Source organism: Oryx dammah, unplaced genomic scaffold, assembly GCF_014754425.2.
Source record: "Oryx dammah isolate SB20612 unplaced genomic scaffold, SCBI_Odam_1.1 HiC_scaffold_28, whole genome shotgun sequence".
NCBI classification, from domain to species: Eukaryota; Metazoa; Chordata; class Mammalia; order Artiodactyla; family Bovidae; genus Oryx; species Oryx dammah.
Window position 1 is genome coordinate 17,812,200 of NW_024070212.1, and position 19,251 is coordinate 17,831,450.

The 19,251-nt window shown below is 39.9% G+C and overlaps 1 protein-coding gene across 1 annotated transcript; it reads left to right on the forward strand.

The window, feature by feature from the left end:
• The first annotated feature begins 8,879 nt into the window (after window positions 1–8,879).
• TCHHL1 (trichohyalin like 1) lies at window positions 8,880–12,793 on the forward strand. The gene is made up of 2 exons (XM_040230641.1): window positions 8,880–9,032; window positions 9,740–12,793. Exons 1-2 carry the CDS (start codon window positions 8,895–8,897, stop codon window positions 12,221–12,223), a joined length of 2,622 nt encoding a protein of 873 aa, XP_040086575.1. The 5' UTR covers window positions 8,880–8,894; the 3' UTR covers window positions 12,224–12,793.
• The last annotated feature ends 6,458 nt before the right edge of the window (window positions 12,794–19,251 follow it).

The window sequence follows — 19,251 nt, forward strand, 5'->3', positions numbered from 1 at the left end:
GCTTTATATTTGCTTCATCTGCCAAATTGAAAATATCTTGAAAACAGAGACTACAACTTGGGGTTCTTTATTTTGTATATTCTTTCCATAACAGACAAAGAGTGATAGAGTTCTACGATATGCTGATGGAATATGTGGACTGTCTTGCTAGAAAAATAAACACTCTCAAAATTTTGCCTAAAATTTCAAAAGTTCCTGGGGCCTATGAAGCCTTCTGAACTGCATGCAAAGAAACTTGGTTCAAGGAGCTGTGAGAACTAGATGTATAATGTAGGCATTCAATAACTATTTAGTAAATGAATGAATTAATATAACCTTAAGAGCTCTTTTTGTCCAAGACCCCTTATCCCCATCTAAAACGCCATCTCCCCCTTCTGAATATTGAAGCCCTAAGTCCTTTCTTATATATTGAAAATTCCTCAATGTTGGGCATTACAGAATTTCATGATTCTTCCCCCTCAATTTTTTCTGATGCTTCCCTGGTGGCTCAGAGGTTAAAGCATCTGTCTAGAATGCAGGAGACCTGGGTTTGATCCCTGCATTGGGAAGATCCCCTGGAGAAGGAAATGGCAACCCACTCCAGTACTCTTGCCTGGAGAATCCTACAGAGGGAGGAGCCTGGTGGGCTACAGCCCATGGGGTCGCAAAGAGTCAGACACGACTGAGTGACTTCACTTCACTAGTTTTAGTATCTGTCAGTGACCCTAGTCGGATAAGAATGCACGGGTAGGTCAAGGGAAAGGCAGATGGTGGTCCCATGGTGCTGGGGGTGGGGTGGGGAGATGTAGTGAGAAGCAATGGTGAGATTCCCATTTAAGGCTTTGGCTGGTTTTCTCATAGGCATTTGAATTCAAATACAACTCATCAGCATGAAGATTGTTTTCATTTTGAAAGCCTCCTTCTCTGGTATATGAATCAACTTTATTCTTCCTATTACCATTACTTTGAATCTATTTCTTATCAAATAATAACCTTGACCTTATTATGCTGAGTGCCTGTACCTCCCTTTTTCCTGTACCTCCCTTTTTCCATGGAGCACCTTACAAAATGTCCTCACATTAGTTTCATGAGTTGGTCATGACCAAGCCAATCCCCAGATTTCATTTCTGACCATGGGTGAGGAGAGAAGATGGTTAGAAGTGGGAGAAGGAAACAAGTGTCAGACTTTCTGCTCTAAGTGCTAAGGTCAGGAAAACACAGTTTATGAGAACAGCAATATCTTCTTACTCTGTTTAGCAGGATCAAGAAAAGCTTTCCCAAGGGAACTGATGTTTAAGCTGGAACTTGAGAATAGTTAGGAATCTATCCCACAAAGAGGAAAAGAAATAGCTTTCCAGATAGAGTGAAATTCTTATTCAAAGACTGGAGGCAAGAGAGAGTACTATGGGTTCAAGGAAGTCAAATTAAATCTGACTAGAACTTAGAATCCCATGGACGGAGGAGCCTGATGGGCTGCAGTCCCACCAGGGGTCGCTAAGAGTCGGACACGACTAAAGCGACTTAGCAGCCGCAGCAGCAGAACTTAGAATATCAGGGATAAATGGTAAGAGATAACGCTAGAAAGGTTACAAGGGCTTGGTAAGCCATATTGTATTTATCTTGAGAACAACAAAATATTATTGTCTTTTTAAGCAGGGGAATGATGAACCAGATTGACAGTTTATAAGAATCATCTGGCTCACATCTTTTTAACCCCAGTCCCACTCCTCAGAGAAAAAAGTCTCTTAAATATATTTTTAAGATATTTCTGGCAGTAACTTCTTGCATAAAATTTATCAGTTTTAAATGATATTTCCACTATGAGAGGTGATGATTTAAATGATTTCACTACCTTTCTTCTCCTCTCCCTTTGTCATTATTTAATATTTTCATTATTCTAATTCCTGTTACCTTTCCAATAAAAGTATGTTTCTTTTTCTAGCAGCTTTTGACAGTATCACTTACACTTTTACATTTCTGGTGTTGGTGGTATTAGTCGCTCAGTCATGTCCAACTCTTTGCGACCCCATGTATTATAGCCACCAGACTTCTCTGTCCATGGGATTCTCCAGGCAAGAATGCTGGAGTGGGTTGCCATTTCCTTCTCCAGGGGATCTTCTGGACCCAAGGATCAAACTCGGGTCTCCTGCATTGCAGGCAGGTTCTTTACCATCTGAGCCACCAGGGAAGCCCACCCTTAACAATAACTGAGTCTGCTAACCACAACCAAATAGATCATGCCTTTTACATATACAGACTCTAACACTTGCGAATGTCTACATTGTTATGTCAAGCACACAGGTATAGTAGCAAGTTTGCCTGAAAGCAAAAACTGGGTTTACCACTTACTAGCTTCGTAGCCTTGGGCAAGATACTGGACCTTCCTTTTTCTCCTCCTTGGTGTTCTAAAATTTCCAAGGATATATGTAGATGAATATTTTGTGGCTCTTTTAAGATCTGAAGTCTCTACAAAATCTATTCATTCCTTGACATATTAATCTTTTTTTATGTCTTATCTTTCTGAGGTTCCTATTAGTTGATAGTGGGATCTCCTGAGTTGATTATGTATATTTCTTTTCTTCCACTGTTTACATTTCTTTTTTTATTTCCATGCTTTATATTCTAAAACTATATTGTCCAATATAGTAGTCATGAGCCAAATGTGACCATTTGTGTTTAAATTTAAAATTATGAAATAAAATCTAAAATTTAGTTTCCCAGTCACACTAATCATATTTTGAGCTACATATAACTAGTGGTTATCAAATTGGACAGTGCAAATATCTAAAGTTCTGTTAGATGATGCTATTCTAGAAGTTTTTGTCAACTTGAGTTCTTAGTTTTATTGCTTTTTGTTCATCTAAAAAGTTATAATTAATCTAAAATACTTTTTATTCTCTTATTTTTGTTTTCTGATTGGTATTCAGAACATCCTAATCTAGTTTCATTTAATCTCTTAAGAGATATTAATTAGCATTTTTAACTTCTCTTTCACTTCCTGAATTATTATCTATTTCCTCTGGGGTCAGTTTGTCTGTTTATTTCCTTCTTTCTCTTTTGTGCTACTGATTTATTCATGGCTTCCCTTGTAGCTCAGCTGGTAAAGAATCCACCTGCAATGTGGGATACCTGGGTTCAATCCCTGGGTTGGGAAGATCCCCTGAAAAAGGTAATGGGATTTATTCATATGCCTAAATGTTCTTACTTACCCCTTTATATCAATAAAATCTTCTTTTGCATAAGTAGGTCTGTTTACACACCAGCTCTCTTCCTTGAATGGAAATTTATGGCAGGATAGAGGAGAAGCCTATCAATTTGCAAGTAAACGGCCATCAGACTGCACTCAATCCCACCCCTCAATACAAATGACAACTCAATCCCACCCCTCAATACAAATGACAACATTTTCCTGGAGCATTAATTTTTGTACTAGACATTTTAGCTTTCAGTCTATTGAGTCAACAGATATCAACAAAACATCTACTATAGTCCAGGTACTCTTACAGCTTCTAGAGATAAAGTGGAAAAGTAGATATAGAGTCCTGCCCTCAAGGAGTCTACATTTATGGAAGTTTGTTCAGTTTCTTTAGAGACCAATCATGTAGGGTTTTGCTAGGAAGATAGAGCAATATATGGCCAAATGTCTATGCTCTATGTTTTAAATTGGAGGAAGGGTATGGGAATGACTGCTGGGACATAAGTTCCTTACATAAACATTCAATTGCTTTCCTGTTTAAAGCCCTACTTCTTACCCCCACCTCCTTTATTCCTACTAATTCCGAGTGCAGAGTTTCCCATATTTGGACAGTCAGATTTGCCATCACTGCTTCAAAACACATTCTGGGGAAGGAGAGTGGCCAAGATGGTGGAATAGGAAGACCCTGAGCTCACCTCCTTCCACTAGCACACCAAAATTGCAACTATTTACAGAACAATTATTGGTGAGAATGACAGGGTAGGCAACTGACAAACAGGAGGATAATCAGAACTGCAGAGGTTCTCTCCAAGGAGCAAATGGTCTCAGACCCATGTCAGGCTTCCTAGCCCCAGGGTCCTAAACCAGGAAAATGAGCCCCTAGAGCATAGGGCTTTAAGACTAGCAGGGCTTACTTTCAGGAGAGCCAGACAACTGTGGGAAATAGATAATTCACTGCTAATAACCACATCCCAAATTTCACATGCTCCAGGACCCACAGCAGAAGCAGTAATTTGACATGACCCTGGATCAGACCTTCCTGCTGGTCTTAAAGAGCCTCCCAGAGGGGCAAGAGGCAACTGGAGCACAGCCTGGGGACATAGACACTGGCAGCAGCCATTTGGGGGTGCTTGTTCTAACACAGAGACACTGGTGCTGAGAAGCACTATCTTGGAATCCTCCCTCTAGCTTATTAGCTCTGAGATCCAGCCCCACTCATTAGCCTGTTGGCACCAGTGCTGGGACCCCTTGGCCAGCCTCATTTGTCAGTGGGCCAGCACTAGCTCTGGAACATCCTGACCCAACAGCCAAGATGGTCTCAGGAACCGGCCTCACTCACCAGCAAGCTGCTGACACTGGATCTAGGAACCCTGGCCCCACAACTACCCACTTTAGAACCTGGCTCTACCAACCAGTGGGTTCTATAGCTGGCTGCTTCATGACACACTTCCAACCAGCTTATGGCAGCCTTCACACAAGGCAAGGCCAACCAGACCAAGGACTTGCAACAGCTACCAGACCACCCATAGCAGTCAGCCTGTCACACCAGAAGGACCCATGCAGCCCACATAGGGACACCTCTGAGCACATAGCTCTGATGACCAGAGGGGAATGTGCCTCTGGACACATAGGACATTTCCTACAAAAGGCTGCTTCTCCAACTTCAGGAAACATAACCAACCTACCAAACACAGAGACAAAAACAGCAAATTAGACAAAATGAGGCAACAGAAGATAGACTTCCAAAGAAGAAACAAGATAAAACCTTAGAAGAACAGCCCAGTGAAGTAGAGACAAAGAGTTCAAGTAATGATCATGAAGATGTTCAAAGAACTTGGGAGAAGACTAGATGAACACAGTGAGAAGTTAGAGGTTTTTAACAGAGTTAAAAAATATAAAGAGGAACAAGGATGAAGAATACAATAACTGATCATCTCTGTTTGCATCCACATTGCTTTAAATGGCATTATTTTGTTCTTATCAACTATACTTCAATTTAAAATTTTAAATTCAATAACTAAAATAAAAAATACACTAGAAGGAGTCAACAGTAGATTAAATGATACAGAAGAACAGATGAGTGAACTGGAAGACAAAGCACTGAAAATCACTGAACAGAAGGAAAGAATAAAAAGTAAAAAGAAATGAGGACAGTTTAAGACACCTCAGGGACAACATCAAGCATACTAACATTCATGTGTAGGGGTCCCAGAAGGAAAAGAGAGAGAGAACGGGGCAGAAAAATTATTTGAAGACAAAATAGCTGAAACTTTCCTAACTTGGGAAAGGAAAACAGACATCCAGGTCCAAGGAAGCAAAGAGAGTCCCAGACACAATCAACCCAAAGAGGACGACACCAAGACAAGGCATACCCAACCCTGATTTTCCAAATAGAAACTGTAACCTAAAACCATAGACATTTAGAGTTGGAAGAGTTCTGTGTCCTTCACTGTACGCCACTTCAGCCTCACCTCTTCCTTTGGCAGGATTTCTCCTAAAACTTGGTCAGTGGATTATGATAATACCTCTATTCAAATAGGTCTAGTGGCAGCAATCTCACTACTTTATAGGCAGCCTACACCATTGTCAGACAACTACCCCTTAAAAAGTTCTTAAGAATTAAGTCTGCTTTTTTAAAATGTTATTTTATATTGGAGTGTAGTTGATTAGGGGCTTTCCTGGTGGTGCAGTGCTAAAGAATCTGCCTGCTATTCAGGAAACCTGGGTTTGATCCCTGGGTCAGGAAGATCCCCTGGAGGAGGGCATGGCAACCCACTCCAGTACTCTTGCCTAGGGAACCCCACGGACAGAGGAGCCTGGTGGACTATAGTCCACAGGGTCACACAGAGTCCGACACAACTGAGGCAACCATGCAGCAGGCGCAGCATAGTTGATTAACAATATCGTGTTAGTTTCAAGTGTACAGCAAATTGATTCAGTTATACATATACATGTATTTATTCTTTCTCAAATTATTTTCCATTTAGGTTACTTCAGAATATTCAGCCGATTTCCCTGTCCTATACAGTAGGTCCTTGTTGGCTCTCCATTTTAAATATAGCAGTGTGTACATGTCAATAAAGTCTGCTTTGTAGAAGGTTTCAACCACTGATTCTAGTTCTATTATTCCCTGGCATTACACAGAATAAGGAACTCAAGATGATGGAGACAGCACAGGCTCAGAGAAATTTAGTCTAGAAGGGCTTCAACTCTGATTCAGGCTTTGCAATTTACTTGGTACGTGACCATGTGCAAGTTACTTAACAACTAAGAGTTTAGCTTCTTTTTCTGTTAAAAGAGGATAATGACTACCCAAAAGGACAATGACGATTACGTAAAACAGCCCATGTAAGCACCTGACGGGTCATAAGTGTTCAGTGAATGTTAGTTCCTTTCTGTCCCTCCCCATTTCTCATCCCTATGGAAATATTTCAACTATTTCAAAACAGTTATACTTCCTCCCCCAAGTCTTCAATTCAGCCTTGAACATAATGTTTCCTTGAATCCTTTCTCATGAGGCTGGCTCCTGAACTCCAGGACAGGGACATAAAACTTACTCAACTTAAAATACCCCAGTGGCTGGCATAGTGTCAGAAACAGCTGGTACTCAGGGGATGTTGACTGATCAGAATTAAGATGACATTTGCATGACCTCCCAATTCTTAGTAGAATTCTTCTCCCTTTTAGGGGAAAATGCTAATAAATACTTTTTATAGGTAGAAACTATCAGTATGGATTTGTTTCAACCCAACATTTTTGCCTTGTTTATCTTGCTTGCCGTGTTTATGTTTAACATTCTCCCTTGTACTTGTCTTGTTTATCAAGAAAATCAGAACAAGGTTTTGCTCAATATCAATGCTTGCCTTAGCCTCAGTCTTCTCTTATAATTATCTCTATCTCCACCTTTCCATTATCTTGGGCTTTGTCCTTTACACTTGTTTACATGAATCTATTTCTAAAATCCTTTTGCAAGCAGAAAGAGTGTTTTAAAACATCCTCTATTCTCTTTTTAAGTATCAAAAAAGCTGAACCCAGTTCTCCTGTTAAATAAGTAGTCTCCACTAAGAGGGATGCAGATATAGGAGGTAATCCCAAATTTGCCAGCTTAGCATCTTGGGCTCTCTCCTACCTGTCAGCTTGATGGTTTCTGTCTCCCTTTCCCTTTAACAGAAAGAACACAGTAATATGGATGCTCATTTCTAAGTTCCTTGGATTGTAAAAGTGCCTTTAAAGAGTAGATATCAATCACATTTTTAAAATAGCACATCTTAGGTAAGCAAAATTCTGCACACTCAGATTTTTTTCTAATGCTGCCTTTGGGCAAGGAGAACAGAACTAGAAACATCTAATTCAACTGGTATCTCCACTTTTGTCATATGGCGAACTGGAGCCTCTATTTTTAAACACATGATTGACACTCATATGTCCAGGGTAGGTCAGATACAGTCCATCCTGTGGGCAGAAAGAGGAATCATGACTTCTGAGGTCCGTGCCAGCCCTGTGATTTGTCAAACAGAAATGTAATTGTGTCTTTAGGTTAAGAAAAATAGCCAACAACCACCCCAAAGATTCCCCAAAACTATAACCTGCAAAAGCCAATAAACAAAACAAGATAATACCCTTTCCCCTTCCTTCAGATGAGTCTAAAACCATTACTTAACTGAAGGTGCCTAAAGAAGAAAATAAAAATAAAACAAGTCGAGAGTAGAGAAGGAGGGGAGACTGGGTTTGGTGGTGATGAATCAGGGCTTTAGACCCGGAGGGTGTCTCCTTCCTAACTGTGCAATTAGAGACTCAATAAAAGGTTTGAGCACCTCCTGTCAGCTCACAGCCACTGCCCCACATTCCACTTGCTCTCACTCAAGAACAAGGTAAGTCTCAGAGACTATCTGCTTGACCATATTTAGAATCTCGGCTGCTATTCTTGTATGAGATTGTATGAGAATTTCAGAAGAAATACACTCAACTCTAGGTTGACAATTATTAATAATAAACTGAGAGCTCCAGATACCCAAATGCATTTTTTTGCCTCAAGAGTTTCATAGATTATTTTCATTTTAAAAAACTATAAACTATTTGTATGACATAGGTATGAATACAATTTAATAAGACACAGGACTCAGACCTATATTAAAATATAGGGTCATTTAAATGATGGGTAATGACTAAGGGGTTGAGACTCTGTTTTACCAGTGAGTTCATGGAGCCACATCTTCTTGGTAAAAACATGTTGCTTAGCCTGCATAAATGGAGGCTGATTTTCTGTGTTACTTCTCTTTCCTCTGGAAGTTTTTCCTAACTTAAAAGTTATACTTTCCTACAATGAGGAGCTAGATTGAGCCAAGGTGGGAGGAAAACAGGTAGCCAGTCTCAGATGATGCTGAAATGATTAGTACCACTCTGTTGGCTTCATTTGTACATTTTAGTACTTATATTTGAGTTCTTTTTCTACTCTCCTTTTATAATAAAGCTTTCTCTGAGCACATGAGTGTCTTTATTTTCTGCAGGGTAGAGAGAAGTATCTCTTCTAATATTTATCTGTGCAAAAATCCTACCTCACCACATTATCTGGCATAAATTTTAAAGAATAGAACAGACGATGTCAGTGGAGCTGGGGGAGGGACAGAAGGAAGGGCGATCTGGTATCTCCTTCCTGAAGGACCTATCCTAGAAAGTGGGTTGTGTTTGTTCTTTCTTACAGTCTCCTGAATTTGTAAAGATGCCTCAGCTCCTGAGAGACATCCTCTGTGTAATTGAGACATTCCGCAAGTACGCCAGGGAGGATGGTGATGCAGCGATGCTGACCTGCACAGAGCTGAAACAGCTCATCCAGAGCGAATTTGAGGACATTTTTCAGGTGAAGTGCTCTTGGAGCTAAGGAAATTCTTCTCTACTTGCCATTTCTCCAAAATACAAGCAAGATGGGCATATGTAATCCCTCCCCATTTTACATCTGGTTACCAGCTTTCAGTACCCATTGACTTTTGAACAAATTTTTTTTCAATCTCATTTCCCTACTCTGTGCAATTGCTTGGTCATTAATTCTAGGAGGAAATGAGGTTTTCAACACTGGGACTATTGCTTCTGTAAAGTAGGCATCTGAGAGGAGTCATGAGCTTAGATGTATCTAAATGCAACTCACAATTCATATGAATGCTCCTTCTTAATGATAGTTCTCTGATCAAAAATGGTAACAAGAATCAACCTTCTTTGGGGAGGGTCTTACCTTCTTTGAGGAGGGTCTTCCCAGGTGGTGCTAGAGATAAAGAATCCACCTGCCAATGCAAGAGACACAAGGGATGTGGGTTTGATCCCTGGGTAAGAAAGATCCCCTGGAGTAGGAAATGGCACCTCACTCCAGTATTGTTGCCTGGAAAATTCCAAAGGAGCCTGGCTATAGTCCATGGCATTACAAAGAATCAGACATGACTAAGCACACACAAACACACATTTGGAGGAAATTTCCCAAGTTCATGAGGAATAGAAGCAAAAAAGAGGGTTCTTAGAAAACATGCACACACTCAGGGCACTTGACCACTGATTTTTCATTGTGTTTCCATGCAGCCATGTGCCACCCATGCTGTGGAGAAAAACTTAAATCTTCTGAATATTGACAGTAATGGTGCCATCAGCTTTGATGAATTTGTTCTTGCAATCTTCAGCTTTTTGAATTTCTGTTACCTTGACATACGGTCATTACTAAACTCGGAACCAAGACAAGTATCTGAACCAGAGGGGATGCCACATGGTATGGGTCTTCAGGTGATGAATGGAACTGACCAGTGGACAGAAAGAACTTCACAAACTCAAGACAAAGTGGTGCTTCCTTCAGGAACGGCATCATCAACTCATCTCAGCCTTAAAGAAGAGAGAGCAGTTGAACACAATAGGGTGGACCCACAGGGACATACCACAGCTCACAAACTACCAGTAGAAACGTCTGAACACAGTGACTCTAAGAACCGACATCTGAAAGGAGATGAACAGAGCCAGAAAGTGGCCCAAGAGGTATCAGCAACAGGTGACAGTAGAACCCAACCTGAGACAAGTAAGCCAATGGCAGGATCAGAACAGATCAGCAGTCGCACAAAGGGGGAGGGACAGAATAAGGAGAGTCTCCAGAAGGGAGATACACTAGCCAGGAAACAAAGTGGCACTGAGACAGGAGAGTGGTTTGGAGAAAAGGAAGGGAGCTTGGGAACCCTGCATTCTCCACTGGAAGAAACCACACAGAGGCCAGGTGGATCATCTGAGAATCAGGAAGCTGCAGGAGAGAAGGGTGTTAAGGAACACCCTAAAGCACAAGAACCATCAGTACAGGGAAAAGATGAGCCCAGTTCAGAACGGGTCAACCTGCCAAAACAAGCTGCTGCTTGGAAACCATCTCAGACACAGAAATCAGCTGCTCCCGAGGATGACAGTAGAACAGCTGAGACTCCAGAACCACCCATACAAGAAAAAGAATATGAAACAAGGGACTTGTCAGTCCAAAGGGATAACAGAAATGTTCCAGAAACACCCATGGTTAGAGTCAAAAGGAAAGATGTAAGAGGTCCAGAGGTCCATCAAACAGTAGGGCAGAAACAAATTGAGGAAAAAACTCAGCCACCAGCTCTGGAAGAGCCAACGGAAGATAAGAAGTATCATGAACTCCAGGAATCATCGAAAAAAAAGAATGCTGGAGAAGATTCTGAGACACATGAGTTAAACTCAGAAGGAGGAGTACAGAAAGATTCTGAAATTGAAGGAGCCATCAGCCCAGGAGAAGAGGCACGACATGCTGAGGAAGGCACAGCAGAAGCACTTGTGAACAGTAAAAATGCCCCTGAAGCAGAAGGGACACCAAGAACAAGAGAAAGAACACAGGAGTTGACACCACCTGAGAACCAATCTGGAGAAAAAAATAAGATGATCACCAAGATTCATGACAAGCTGGTCAAGGAAGATGATGGCTACCAGGGGGAAGGTCCTGAGCCAGTGGCCACACAGAATGATGAGAGGTCTCCTGAAATCCCCAACAGCCTGACTGCAGAGGATGGTGACAGCAACTCAGAGACAAGTGATCTGTTTGTGCAAGGGGATTCCCAAAGTCAAGCAAACCCATTCAGAGGGTCTGTGCAAGGAAGTGACAGTAATAACCCAGAAACTCAGAAACACTTAGCACTGAGTAAGGAAAAGAGAATTCAGGAGGCAGCAGTGCTGGCAGTCAGAGGAGAGGATAAGCGGGTCACGGAGGAACATGCACAGAAGCACAAGGGTCAGGGCTCAGGGACCACAGGCCGAGGCCCAGCTGTGGAGCCCAGGGGACACCCCGACACACAGGTGCTCATAGGGAGAGATGAAAACAGAAGGTCCCTGGAGCCAGAGATCCCAGGTGCCCCAAATGCAGGCTTCACTAACCAGCTTTCCGTAAGGCAACTCCCTACAAAGAAAGACAGTAGAAAAGAGCTAAAGGTCCAGAGCCCAAGTACCAAAGAAGAGGAAGACGGAGCTCTAGAGACCCAGGAGGATTTAGTAAAAACTCTGGATGAGAACAATGCAGTCTCCCCAAAGACACGCCCTACAACATTGGAGGAGGAGATTGAAAGCCCCCAACAGCTGACAGGAGAACAAAGTCTATCTACAAAAGATCCTTCAGTCTCTGAGTCAGGCCTTGAAGAGAGGATGCAGAGAGACCAAGAGCTCTGTTTGGTGGAGAGAGGTGCAGAACATTCTGGTCCCCTGTACGAGGTCTCACAGGAGAAGATGCTGCAGCAAACAGACGTAACCCAAGGGGAGCATCAAAATCAAGCTCAGACAGCCAGTGTATCAAGCACAGAGATCCGCAGAAACCAGTTGAGTGCATCCCTCACCAATGACAGCTCAGATTGTCTTGTCTTTTTTATTGACAGACAAGCACTACAAAAGTACATCAGGGAGTTTCTGCCTGATGAGGATCCTACTGGTGCACAGCAAATATCAGCTCCCCAGGCCTTGGAAGATAAGCAGGGTCGCCCTCAAAGAGAGGAACTAGAACCACAAAAGGAAGCAAGCACCTCAAAGCAATGAGTCATTGTCATCATCCCAGGAGAAGTTCCAAGGAAACTCATACATCTAAACAGGCCCCAGACTTCTTCCCTCCCAGTCACTCTCAATGTTCAAACTCACACATTCAGAGGAAGATTAATAATCCCTTAAATCCTCTTCCTAAATTTCTGCTGTTGTTGTTGTTTAGCCTCTAAGTTATGTGCAACTCTTTTGCGAACCCATGGACTGTAGCCTGCAAGGCTCCTCTGTCCATGGGATTTTCCAGGCAAGAATATTGCAGTGGGTTGCCATTTCCTTCTCCAGATCTTCCCAACCCAAGGACTGAACCCAAGTCTCCTGCATTGGCAGGTGGATTTTTTACCACTGTGCCACCAGGGAAGTCCTCCTAAATTTCTACAAGAGAAAATTATAAAATATTCATCAGCAGAAGCTACCAACAAAGAAATGTCATAACAAACAAACATTGCACCACGTGAAGCTACTTCTAAGTACAAAAACAGACATTCTCATGAAACCATTTATCACAATTTACCTGTTTACTATAAATAGAAAAATATTTTCCAAATCTTTAATAAACATCAAATTCTTCAATTGATTCATTGATTTTTTTATGATGTGACTGTAGAAAGTATGAGGCTGCGCTGTCTTATAATTATAAAATATCTTAAATTCATAGATGTGTTATTGTGCATCGTGACATTTCCTACATAAATTTCAAGTTTATCTAAAAATTTTATCCCTCAAAATAATCCTTTATCATCATAACTTAAAATAATTATGATTTCCTAACACCCAATTAAACTAGATTGCTGACTCTTTGCTCCTGTCCAAATGCAACTAAATCTATGCCATAGATTCACTCATTCATTTACTTATTGAGTAAATTCATTAAATTCTATTCCTCAACATATCCTTTTCACAGTTTCTGGCTCAAATAAGCAATCAGAATAATTATGAAGAAGAGAGAGAATACAAATCCAAAATATACTTGATTCTGTAAGATGTTCTTGTAAACAACCATGCACTAATTTTACAAAATGCTTATCCATATGGTTTTCTGAGGGCATTGTATTAAAATTAACAATTAAATAACCGGATGAGCAATATCTTTTGTTGGTTCATTTTTTTCTTTCATTCTCCACCTAGCCTTGGAGGCACTGATCAGAAACAAAAACAATCTTAGTGATTTCTGTTTTTTTAAATGACTAATTAAAGGATTATGCTCACAGAGCTTAGTAATGACCTAAGAAAGGCATAAAATAGTCATCATTTAACATTTCCTGTGGCAATAACACCCCATCTCCATTGCATTCCATTCCTTCGAGGCTCAGTTTTCTTGCATTTCAAGTCATACTTCTTCTGGAATCTATAATTCCCCTAAACTTCTTCCCCTTCCAACATTTTCAGATCTTTTCATTCTACTTTCAAACATGAATGAATATCCCTACCTGAAAAAATATACCTTAAATGAAAAACAAACTCAAGACAATTCACAAAAATGAAAAATGTATCCTAGAGCATAAATTAATCAGCTCTTTTGGCAAACAACTTGGCAATATACATCTGGGACCATGAAAATGACAAAGGTTATGAATAATATATTAATCAAAGACGCTATACTGATGACCAATAAATGTATGAAATCTTCACTAGACTACAAAAAAAATGTAAATTTAATGGCTTTTTTGCTTATCAAGTTAGTATAGGTTGTTTGTCTGTTTGTTTTTAATAACCACACAGTGAAACTGAAAGTGTGGGGAAACAGAAACACTGAAATACAGCTGATAGAAGTATAAACAAGCACAACCTTCCCAGAAAGAAATTCAATAATATGCATAAAATATCTCATAGCATATTTTGTATGTGTGTGTGTGCGTTTAGTTGCTCAGTCATGTCTAACTCTTTGCGACCCCAGCCCAATAGGTTTTTCTGTCCATGAAATTTTTCAGGCTAGAATGCTGGGGCAAGTTGCTATTTCCTACCCCCAGTTATCTCCCCAACCTAGGGATCGCATCTCTTGTGGCTTCTGCATTGGCAGGAGGATTCTTTACCACTGCACCACCTATAGCAAAAACCAGAAATAACCTAAATATCCATCATTAGAAGGATGATAAATTAACTTACGGTTACTAGATACTGTGGAATGCCAAAAACCATTAATAATTATGAGGTAACATATTATTTAATTAAATGAGGATGGGTTCATAAGATACTAAACTTTCAATGATTATAAAATAGTAGATAATGATTCCATTCAAAGATTAAGAAATGAATGAATAGGCAGAGCATGAGACCAATATTTCAACAGTAGTTATCTCTAAGTAGGACAACCACAAACAATGTTTATTTTCTGTTCTGACATTTTCTTCATTTTCCAAGTTTTTTATAATGAAAATATACTACATTTGTAATCAGAAAAATAAGCCAATTAATAATCTTTAATTATTAAACCTATTTTTTTATTATTTTTCTTTTTTAAATTTATTTATTTTAATTGGAGGTTAATTACTTTACAATATTGTATTGGTTTTGCCATAAATCAACATGAATCCACCACAGGTATACACGTGTTCCCCATCCTGAAACCCCCTCCATCCTCCCTCCCCGTACCATCCCTCTGGGTCATCCCAGTGCACCAGCCCCAAGCATCCAGTATCATGCATCAAACCTGGACTGGCGATTCGTTTCTTATATGACATTATACATGTTTCAATGCCATTCTCCAAAATCATCCCACCCTCTCCCTCTCCCACAGAGTCCAAAAGACTGTTCTATACATCTGTGTCTCTTTTGCTGTCTCCCATATAGGGTTATCGTTACCATCTTTCTAAATTCCATATATATGCATTAGTATACTGTATTGGTGTTTTTCTTTCTGGCTTACTTCACTCTGTATAATAGGCTCCAGTTTCATCCATCTCATCAGAACTGATTCAAATGTATTCTTTTTAATGGCTGAGTAATACTCCATTGTGTATATGTACCACAGCTTTCTTATCCATTCATCTGTTGATGGACATCTAGGTTGCTTCCATGTCCTGGCTATTATAAACAGTGCTGTGATGAACATTGGCGTACACGTGTCTCTTTCAATTCTGGTTTCCTCAGTGTGTATGCCCAGCAGTGGGATTGCTGGGTCATAAGGCAGTTCTATTTCCAATTTTTTAAGGAATCTCCACACTGTTTTCCATAGTGGCTGTACTAGTTTGCATTCCCACCAACAGTGTAAGAGGGTTCCCTTTTCTCCACGCCTTCTCCAGCATTTATTGCTTGTAGACTTTTGGATCGCAGCCATTCTGACTGGCATGAAATGGTACCTCATTGTGGTTTGATTTGCATTTCTCTGATAATGAGTGATGTTGAGCAACTTTTCATGTGTTTGCTAGCCATCTGTATGTCTTCTTTGGAGAAATGTTTAGTTCTTTGGCCCATTTTTTGATTGGGTAGTTTATTTTTCTGGAAGTGAGCTGCAGGAGTTGCTTGTATATTTTTGAGATTAGTTGTCAGTTGCTTCATTTGCTATTATTTTCTCCCATTCTGAAGGCTGTCTTTTCACCTTGCTTAGAGTTTCCTTTGTTGTGCAGAAGCTTTTAAGTTTAATTAGGTCCCATTTGTTTATTTTTGCTTTTATTTCCAATATTCTGGGAGGTGGGTCATAGAGGATCCTGCTGTGATTTATGTCAGAGAGGGTTTTGCCTATGTTCTCCTCTAGGAGTTTTATAGTTTCTGGCCTTACATTTAGAGTAATCCATTTTGAGTTTATTTTTGTGTATGCTGTTAGAAAGTGTTCTAGTTTCATTCTTTTACAAGTGGTTGACCAGTTTCCCCAGCACCACTTGTTAAAGAGATTGTCTTTAATCCATTGTATATTCTTGCCTCCTTTGTCAAAGATAAGGTGTCCATGGGTGCGTGGATTTATCTCTGGGCTTTCTATTTTGTTCCATTGATCTATATTTCTGTCTTTGTGCCAGTACCATACTGTCTTGATGACTGTGGCTTTGTAGTAGAGCCTGAAGTCAGGCAGGCTGATTCCTCCAGTTCCATTCTTCTTTCTCAAGATTGCTTTGGCTATTTGAGGTTTTTTGTTTTTATACAAGAAAAAATTTAAAATAGAAAAAATTTTCCTCACAAAGATGTTCACAACACCATTGTTTACAATAACAAAAAGTAGAGAAAATCAAATTTCTAATAATAGGGGGGTAGGTTATATAACAGAGAAGGCAATGGCAACCCACTCCAGTACTCTTGCCTGGAAAATCCCATGGACAGAAGAGCCATGAGGTCTCAAAGAGTCGGACACGACTGAGCGACTTCACTTTCACTTTTCACTTTCATGCATTGGAGAAAGGAATGGCAACCCACTCCAGTGTTCTTGCCTAGAGAATCCCAGGGGCAACGGAGCCTGGTGGGTTGCCATCTATGGGGTCACACAGAGCTGGACACAACTGAAGCGACTTAGCAGCAGCAGCAGCAGCAGCAGGTTATATAAATTACTAACCCTTGATGGTTATTACATAGTCTCTAGAATGTGCATTTATGAAGCATCTGAATTCATACAGAAAACTCCTCATGTGGAAAAACAGGACAACATCTGTGCTTTCAGTATAATATCAACTATATTTAAAGATAGTTATATAAGATGGAGAGGAAATATATCTAGATATCTACAATGCTCATCTCTTGCTGGCAATTATAATTTATCTTCTTCCCTTCTTTCTAAACTTCTCTATTTTTGAATGTTTTATGTACTAGCATATTTTATTTATTCTCCTAATTGAAAAAAAATCAAAAAACTAATAACAGCTTTTAAACATCCTCTTTTTATTCTATTCCTAACACAGGGCAATTTTTTTTCCCACCATCCTATATTCTTTGAAGATGATATTGCTCTTCACCCAACAAGCCTAAAGATTTTTAACCTCCATGTTTTTGGCAGCTGACACTGATGATTGCCCCCCAACCCCCGAAATGCTCACTTCACTGGTCCTTCCTTCCTCTCTTGTGGGTCTTTCTCATCCAGATTGCAGATTCTTTATAGAAATAAGATATTTCCATTCCTGGACTTTCTCCCTCTAAGAACATATCCTTGACCCAAGTTATTATTATATCTTACACACTGGTAAGTCTCAGTTCACCATGTTCAGATTTGACTGCATCCCAACCCAATCTATGCAAGTGCTCACAAGATATAATCCTTGAGATTGCCAACCATTCCCCAATAACCTGGCTTGTCTTCCAGGCAGTATACTTCCACTACAGTATCTCAATAGAGTCTTCCTTAAACCCTGGTGAATGGAACAGGCATGGGCCCTGCCCTCATGAAAGATACAGTCCTGCATAAGATAACTAAATTATAAAGTCCTACAAAGAATTATTCAAAGGCAAGGTGTCTAAGTGAAGTAAGCCAGACAAAGACAAATATCATGTGATATCACTTATATATGGAATCTAAAAAAAAATTATACAGATGAATTTACTTACAAAACAGAATAGACTCACAGATGTAGAAAACAAATTTATGTTTACCAATGAGGAAAGAGGGAACGGATAAATTTGGAATTTGGGACTAAGATACACAAAACTTATATATATATAAGTTATATATATATATATATATATATATATATATATAAAATAGATAAACAACAAGGAATTACTGTATAGCAAAGGGAACTATGTTCAGTATCTTATAATAACCTATAATGGAAAAAATATGAAAAAGAATATGCATATAACTGGATCACTTTGCTGTATACCTTAAACATTGTGAATCAACTATACTTCAATAAAATTAACTAATTATAATTGGGCTCCCCTGGTGGCTCAGATGGTAAGGAGTCTGCCTGCAATGCAGGAGAGCTGGGTTTGATCTCTGGGTTGGGAAGATCCCCTGGAGAAGGGACGGCTACCCACTCCAGTATTCTTTCCTGGAGAATTCCATGAATAGAGGAGCCTGGCAGGCTGTAGCGTTACACTACATTTAATTAATGTAAAAGTTAGTTAATTTTTAAAATCAAAGGCAAGGTGCTGGTCATATTATTTCCGTCTCCATGCCTCTGCTGTTGAGGTTTACCTTTCCTGAAACACATGTTCGTTTTCTCTCTATTCCTCAATCATACCTGTCCTTAAAATCCTAGACTAAACCTTACCTCTACCACTGATCCTTTAACTACTGTATCACTTACTGGCTAGTATTATTAATTGTTCTCTGAGTGTTACTTCCCTAACTAAATAAATTATAAGCCACTGGACATAAAGAAGAATTGTTATACTCTAATACTCCATGTGTCCTTGGACAAGATATTCAATCCCTTGACCTCAGTATCTGCCTGTAAGATGTCATTATGCCAACTCACAGAGCTGTTGTGAGGGTTTTTAAAAAAAAAAAAATAAAGACCAGAATTTTGTCAATAAGTAGCAAACAACCTAATTTCTTTTCTAAAAAATGGTGTAAAATGTAAAGTTACTTCAGAAAAGAAGATATCAAAAAAGCCAGTGAAAAGGTACTGAATCTCATTAGAGTACCAGGTAGAAGTGAAGTGAAGTCGCTCAGTCGTGTCCGACTCGTTGCCAACCCAATGGGCTGTAGCCTACAAGGCTCCTCTGTCCATGTAATTTTCCAGGCAAGAGTACTGGAGTGAGTTGCCATTTCCTTCTCCAGGGGATCTTCCCCACTCAGGGATCGAACCCAGGTCTCCCACATTGTAGACAGATGCTTTACCATCTGAGCCACCAGGGAAGAGTACCAGGTTAAACCACAGTGAAAACCACTCACATGCCAATGTCTGAGATTAAAAAGTGATGATATCACGTGCATGCAGAAAGACAGAGCAACTAGAATTCTCACATCAGTAGCAGGAGCATAAATAAATATAACAATCATTTTGGAGAACTGTAGGGCAATACTGACTAAAGCTGAACATATGCAAACCCTCTGGCCAAGTAATTCCATCCCAAGTATACAACTGAACAGAAATGCACCAAAAGGCAAACTCAAAAGTATTCGCAGCAGCATCATTTATAACAGCCCCAAAGAGAAGATAAACCAA

Excerpts from the sequence above, each read along its gene's own strand:
- TCHHL1 (XM_040230641.1), top strand. The coding sequence starts at position 8,895 with ATGCCTCAGCTCCTGAGAGACATCCTCTGTGTAATTGAGACATTCCGC. Across the intron at positions 9,033-9,739 it reads AATTTGAGGACATTTTTCAG|CCATGTGCCACCCATGCTGT; the intron begins GTGAAGTGCTCT and ends GTTTCCATGCAG.